Raw genomic sequence first — 7,313 nt, 5'->3', positions numbered from 1 at the left:
AAAAAAAAAAAAAAAAAAAAAAAAAAAACAAAGCTTCCTTCCAGTACCTTCTCATAGGGCTGTTAGGAGCATTCTGGGAGAATAAGGTATGCAGAGTTCCCAGTTGGGCCTGGCCCTGCAAAGGTAATAGCTGGTGTTGGTGACAGCTGACTGCTTTCTCTGGCTTCCCGTTGTGGAAGGAATCGTCCCCTGAGGAGTGTGTGACCCCTGTGGTGCAGCGGGAGGAATGGTTCAACTGCACACAGGAGCCAGCTTGCGAACTGGTTTAGAACAACACATATTTAAGTTCACAGGTCTAAAGTTCACACTACTGACCCGTTTTTGTGCCGAGCCCTGTGGTTACATGCACAACAAGATGGGTGTGAGAACCATCCCTTTTTATAGATGAGGAAACAGGTGAGGGCATTTGCTTGAGGTTGTACAGCTAGTGAATGGCAGAGATTGGGTCTGGGATTGGGGGTGCAAAGCCATCCCACCGTCAGCCGCCTGGGGATCTGGAGGATCTTGTGCTGGGCACCAGGACTGTAGGGCAGACGAGTCCGGTCAGAACAGCCAGTGTCCCTCCATGCTGTTTACCCAGTTCCCTGGTAACAGAGGCTGAGGGGCGGGGTGTGGGCATGTGGGAGGGGCCAGCTGCTGGCTCCATATGGTGGTCTACCCACCAGCACCCAGCAGCAGCCTGCCCGGCTGTGATGCCAGGAGGGGCTCAGCGGAGAAGGCGGGGAGGTGGGAGGGTCTTGCGCAGGCATGCGGCTTCTGGGATGCCATTCATGTGACTCTTAGCCCCCTTGGGTGTAGCACAGGGTTGGGTGGCCACATGCTCACTCTGTGTGCAGTATCTGGGTTAATTCCTATGTTAGCTCTTAACCCCCTCATGCAGACGGGGCTCAGAGAGGTGAAGTCTGTATCCAAGGTCACACCATAGTGAGAGGCAGAGGTGGGACTGTGCCCATGCCTGTCAAGTCTGGGTCTGTGCCCACAGCCCCATGTGGCACCATCTCTTTGAACAAGGAGCCACAGCTTTCCTGGGCCCTGGATGGGCGATGTTGGTAGGTGGGTGATGTTGGCATCTCTTTTACCCTCTCTGGCCTGGTCTGCTGCCTCCAGGTATAAAGGCTTCATCAAGGATTGCCCCAGTGGGCAGCTGGATGCAGCAGGCTTCCAGAAGATCTACAAGCAATTCTTCCCGTTCGGAGACCCCACCAAGTTTGCCACGTTTGTTTTTAACGTCTTTGACGAAAACAAGGTGAGCTGGGGATGGATGGGTCCCGAGGCAGCCCAGAGCCTCTTCCCTCCCGCAGCAGCTGGCTCAGCTCCCGTGGGCACCTGCAGCGTCTCCACACCCACGCTATCCTGCTGATGTTCCCTCTGGAAAAGAAACACACACAAGGGCATGCTGGCATGCACACATACACAGTTGCACATAAATGCATGCACATGTACACATGCAGATACACACACGATAAACACAGATGCATCCAAATGCATGCAAACACATGTTCACACATATGTACACCCACTCATGCACTGTCATGCACATCTAAGCTCTCACACAAAGGTGTATGTGCACATACACTCGAATACCATGCACACACACAGGCACACGTACAGGGAGATGCATATGAACACACATGTATACTCATACAGTGCACACGAACACATCTATGCTCATACAGTGCACACACATGAACATGCATCTATGCTTATACAGTGCACACACGAATACACATGTATGCTCATACAGTGCACAGAAACACATCTATGCTCATACAGTGCACACACATGAACACATGTATACTCATACAGTTCACACAAACACACATATGCATAATGCATGGATTTGCAAGTGCACACACATGTACACACAGAGACACACATATACACACACGTATACCATGTACACACATGCATGTATACACTTATATATATGTATGTACACCCTGACATTTCTCTTACAAGCATAAATGCAAATGCCTCCAGTGATACTAACAAGATTAATAATAATAACCAATATTTACTGAACATTTATTATGCATAAGCTCTTCACATGGATTTTTTTTTGAGACAGAGTCTCGCTCTGTCACCCAGGCTGGAGTACAGTAGTGCAATCTCAACTCACTGCAACCTCTGCCTCCCGAGTTCAAGTGATTTCCCCTGCTTCAGCCTCCCGAGTAGCTGGGATTACAGGCACCTGCCGCCACGCCTAGCTAATTTTTGTATTTTTAGTAGAGATGGGGTTTCACCGTGTTGCCCAGGCTGGTCTCGAAGTCCTGACCTCAGATGATCCACCTGCCTTGGCCACCCAAAGTACTGGGATTACAGGTGTGAGTCACCGCGCCCGACCATACATGGATTATTTTTAATGAGGCCTTAAAAGCACCTGGGGGCTGGGTACTTTAATGCCCACATTGTAGGTCAGGAAACTGAGGCTCTGGGAATCATAAGCTATAGGATCTTTTGTTCCTGGCTTTTTCCACTGAGCATCACGTTTTCAGGACTCACCATGTAATAGCTCGTGTTCCCTTCGGGCAGTGGCTGCACCGACCGCTGTTGGGTTTTCTGCAATGACCCCAGTTCTGTCCCGCAGTAGCATTTGAGGGTGGATTGACTGTCACTTGTCCCTGAACCTCCTGCTGCTGGCACCGAGAAGGTTTCTAGTCTGTCACACCCCACCTTCTCCCAGGTTCCCCCAGGCTGGGAGTAACACTCCTGACCCTGGGGAGGGCTCTTCCCTTCTTTGGCCTTAGTTTCTTATTTGCAAACAACAGGTAGAATTGAACAGCCAGCAGTGGCCCTCCCTCTGCAAAAGCCCGTGAGCGCACAGCTCTAGGCCGAGGGGTTTCCAGGTGCCATCGCTGAGAGGGGCGCAGGTGTTGGTGCTTCTGGCACCTTCTTCCGTCAGGAGTGGAGTCAGCCTCTCTGTTCAGCTTCAGCCCCTCTTCCTGTCCCTCCCTCCTGGCCCCTCCCACTTCTAACCCCCACCCAGTCCCCCAGCCTCTGCTCCTGGCCCTCTCCTCGCCTCTTGCCCCCCATCCCTTCGAGCCTGCCCTCTCCACCTGTGTTCATTGGCCACAGTGTCTGGAGCCTGTGACTGCCCCTCGCCCGCCTCCGGGGTTCAGCCTGACCCGGTGGCCTGGCGGCACTGACCGAGGCCATCCCCTCTCTCTCCTGTCAGGACGGGCGGATCGAGTTCTCCGAGTTCATCCAGGCGCTGTCGGTGACCTCGAGGGGGACCCTGGATGAGAAGCTGCGGTGTAAGTCCAGCCCCTTTGGCCCTGTGGGGCAGCAGCTGGCGGGCCCAGGCAAGAGGGAGGCAGCCCTCAGCCCTCACCAGGCAGGGGCACCAGACGCCCACCGCAGTGACCGCAGATGGTGTCCCAGCTGTGTCTGTCCACGGAGGCCAGGCCTGGGCTCTGGGCAGGTAGCCCTCACATGGCCAAGTAACTAGGCCAGGCCAGCTGGCCCGGGTTCAGAGAGTAGCATAGACGTCGGCGCTTCCAGGTCAGAGGGTTTCCTGGAGGTGGCCGGCAGTGGGAAGGAGGCTCGCTGAGGCAGGTGGGCAGGGAGGGCTGCAGGCAGAGGCTGGCAGGAGCCTTGGCTACACTCGAGCAGGTGCAGACCTGGGCAGCGGGAGGGGCAGTGGGGACCCAAGACCCAAGTTCAGTGCCGGACCCGCCTCTTTCATAGCCACTGCTTTGATTCCGGCTTTCACTCCTTCACTTACTCACCTGTTCATTCACCAAATGACGACTGCACGCAGCCAGGTGTTGGTACCAGGGACCCACTGGGGGATAAGATAGATAGGTCCTGCTCTCGTGGCTGTCAGTTTAGCGTGGCAGCAGGATTTACAGAAACCTCTGGAAACTGCAGATGAGGAGGAGAGAGGGAGTCATGAGCAGGAGAGGACCTGCCTGGTAGGCGCTGGGCTGGGGTGAGGGGAGCTGGGGAGGGGTGCAAGGGCTCCAGGTAGGGGGCCCTCGTGTGCGAGGCCCGTGGAGGGAGGCTGAGAGGAGGACAGGAGGGAGGCTGTTCAGGCCCCTGGCGGCATTAGCAGGAATGCAGGGAGCGTGAAGGGTGGGGAAGATGGAAACCACGTGGCCAGAGCTCCTTGCTGGGGAAGGCTTTCATACTTCATTCCGCCGGCAGTGGAAGACCCTGCAGTTTCTATTGATGATTGATTGATTGAGATGGAGTCTCACTCTGTTGCCCAGGCTGGATGCAGTGGCACGATCTTGGCTTACCACGACCTCCATCCCCCAGGCTCAAGTGATTCTCCTGCCTCAGCCTCCCGAGTAGCTGGGACTACAGGCATGTGCCACCATGCCCAACTAATTTTTGTATTTTTAATAGAGACAGGGTTTTACTATGTTGGCCAGACTGGTCTCGAACTCCTGACCTCATGATCCACCTGCCTTGACCCCTCAAAGTGTTGGGATTACAGACGTGAGACACTGTGCCCGGCTTTTTTTTTTTCATTGTAAATTAATGACTTTCCTAAACTACGTTTTATAAATACATTGTTTTTCTAACATGTCACGAAATGAAGTTGGGCAGGTAGGTAGGGCCATATTACATGAAAAAATGGGCCATAGTTATGCTTTGTTTTTTTTTTTTTTTTTTTTTTTTAGGAATAAAAGAGAATTTTATTTATGCAAAAGCTCCTTCTCATGATGCAGTATTTATTATCTAATGTTGACTGTCGGGGCCACAGCATAACTGTAGGAGCTGAGTGGACCATGGGGAGGAGGCGGGGGCTGGAATGGGGGAGGGAGTGGGGTGGCAGGTGGACTCCTCTGGGCCACACCCTAGGCCCCTGGCTTCCTACTCCCTCCGCTCCAGCCTCTGAGGCCTCGGCCCTGGCAGCCCAATACCTCCTCCCTTTATTTTATTTATTTATTTAGAGACAGAGTCTTGCTCTGTCGCCCAGGCTGGAGTGCAGTGGTGTGATCTTGGCTCACTACAACCTCTGCCTCCCAAATTCAAGTGATTCTCATGCCTCAGTCTCCCAAGTAGCTGGGATTACAGGTGCCCACCACCATGCCGGGCTAATTTTTGTATTTTTAGTAGAGACGGGGTTTCACCGTGTTGGCCAGGCTGGTCTTGAACTCCTGACCTCAGATGATCCGCCTGCCTCAGCCTCCCAAAGTGCTGGGATTACAGGCATGAGCCACTGTGCCTGGCCCCGTTATTTGTAATTAATTAATATATATGTATATGTGTGTGTATGTGTATATATACATATGTATGGAGAGAGAGAGAGAGAGAGAGAGCGGGAGACAAAGTGAGAGAGAGGGTCTTGCTCTGTCACCCAGGCTAGAGTGCAATGGCTTGATCTCGGCTTATTATAACCTTCACCTCCTGGGCTCAAGCCATCCTCCCACCTCAGCCTCGCAAGTAGCTGGAACTACAGGCACATGCCACCACGCCTGGCTAATCTTTGTATTTTTGTACAGATGGGGTTTTGCCATGTTGCTCAGGCTGGTCTCGAACTCCTGGGCTCAAGCAATCCACCCACCTCAGCCTCTCAAAGTGCTGGGATTACAGGTGTGAGCCACCACGCCCAGCTTTATTTATTTTTAACCCTAGTTGCAATGGTGTGTGTGTGTGTGTGTGTGTGTGTGTGTGTGTGTGTGTGTCCCTATCTTGATGTAAATATTTGTTGACCTGATGAAGAATGGGCTGTCTGGTCTCTAACTTCATGTTGGGGTACAGAGAGGAGGGGTGAGCTGAAGACCCCTCCCAGCCACCCCAGCCTGGGGATCACTCAGTGCTGGCTGCTTGCTTACAGGGGCCTTCAAACTCTATGACTTGGACAACGACGGCTACATCACCAGGAATGAGATGCTGGACATTGTGGATGCCATTTATCAGATGGTGGTGAGAGGCTGGTTCCCATGGGGTGGGGGGTGGCAGGAGGGGCAAAGCCAGTGACTGAGAGAGCGACAGCGCCTGTGTGGCCATACCCCTGCCCAGGGTGGGAGCCGGGGGCCCTGGTTGAGCTGTTCTGTTCTGTACATCTCTGCCTCGGCAGGCAGGCAGGCAGGGGCTGGCAGATAGTGGGGCTGGGGTGCGGGATATTCCAGGGCAGAATGGCAGGGATGGGGAGGGGAAAGAGGAGGGAGGCGGTTCTCACCTGGAACCTGCCAGGTCTGGGGGGCAAATGTGTGGCCAAGAGCCCAAATCCCAGGGTGCAAGGCCCCAGTCCTGCCTAATCCATCCCTGCAGGGGAACACCGTAGAGCTCCCAGAGGAGGAGAACACTCCAGAAAAGAGAGTGGACCGGATCTTTGCCATGATGGACAAGGTGAGGTGGGGCTGGGACTGGTCCCAGACCTGGGAGGCAAAGGGTCAGGGCAGGAATTGGGGTCCCTGGAGCCTGGGCCTGGCTTTGCTGCCATCGCCTATGGGGCTGGCTCATGGCAGGCGGCACGGCCTGGTGGCAGATCCACGGTCAGCAGCCAGCCCCATCCAGTGTCCAGAGTCTTAAGTCAGTTTGCCCGGTGTGTTTTCTTTCATTAACCAAAGTCCTTAGGCTTTTTTTTTTTTTTTTTTTTGGTTTGCCACGGACTCCTTTGGCATTCTGGAGAAGCCTACGGACTTCTCAGAATAATGGCTTTCAGTGCATAAAATAAAATCCACAAGATCAAAAAGGAAGCTGATTATTTTAGAAAACAGCTGTCAGAGTATTTTTTAAAAAGAATCTGTGATGTAGCATTCTGTGAGCTGCTCTTCTTAACGCATTAACTAAGATGTAGCGGCGGGGCCGACAAACCCCGAAATTGGGAGCTGTCCTGTCTGCAGCAACTGGGATGCTATGAAAATACTCGTGACCTCTGTGACAGATCACGGGGACTGCAGGTCCTGCTGGGGACCATCATCTAGGTTCCTATAGAAGGAAAAGCTACATTTCAGTTAGAGGTTAGATGATAAGAAAGACTGATTTTTCCCCCAAGTTCACAGACCTGCTGACTTCTATCCACAGGCCCGAGGTTAAGAAACCCTTCTTTAAAGGGAACCATAGGCCAGGCACGGTGGCTCATGCCTCTAATCCCAATACTTTGGGAGGCCAAGGCAGGTGGCTCACCTGAGGTCAGGAGTTCGAGACCAGCCTGACCAACACGGTAAATCCCTGTCTTTACTAAAAAAAGAAAAAAAAAATTACAAAAAAATTGGCTGGGCATGGTGGCACATGCGTGTAATCCAGCTATTTGGGAGGCTGAGGCAGGAAAATTGCTTGAACCCAGGAGGAGGAGGTTGCAGTGAGCCAAGATCACACCACTGCACTCCCACCTGGGCCACAAGAGTGAGTCTCAA

The 7,313-nt window shown here is 53.1% G+C and overlaps 1 protein-coding gene across 2 annotated transcripts in view; it reads left to right on the top strand.

Annotated features, from left to right (window-relative positions):
• The window catches only part of NCS1 (neuronal calcium sensor 1), a 63,956-nt gene that overhangs the window by 45,216 nt on the left and 11,427 nt on the right, over positions 1–7,313 (top strand). For both annotated transcript variants that reach the window (XM_017499087.2, XM_037728049.1), the window contains exons 3-6: positions 1,108–1,246; positions 3,176–3,254; positions 5,789–5,877; positions 6,226–6,303. In XM_017499087.2, coding sequence (XP_017354576.1) covers positions 1,108–1,246; positions 3,176–3,254; positions 5,789–5,877; positions 6,226–6,303 — 385 coding nt within the window. The remainder of the gene's footprint in view (positions 1–1,107; positions 1,247–3,175; positions 3,255–5,788; positions 5,878–6,225; positions 6,304–7,313) is intronic.

This window comes from Cebus imitator, unplaced genomic scaffold (genome assembly GCF_001604975.1).
Source record: "Cebus imitator isolate Cc_AM_T3 unplaced genomic scaffold, Cebus_imitator-1.0 Scaffold254, whole genome shotgun sequence".
In the NCBI taxonomy this organism is placed as follows: domain Eukaryota; kingdom Metazoa; phylum Chordata; class Mammalia; order Primates; family Cebidae; genus Cebus; species Cebus imitator.
The sequence above is the reverse complement of the archived record's forward strand: the minus strand, read 5'-3'. Positions and strand labels throughout refer to the sequence as shown.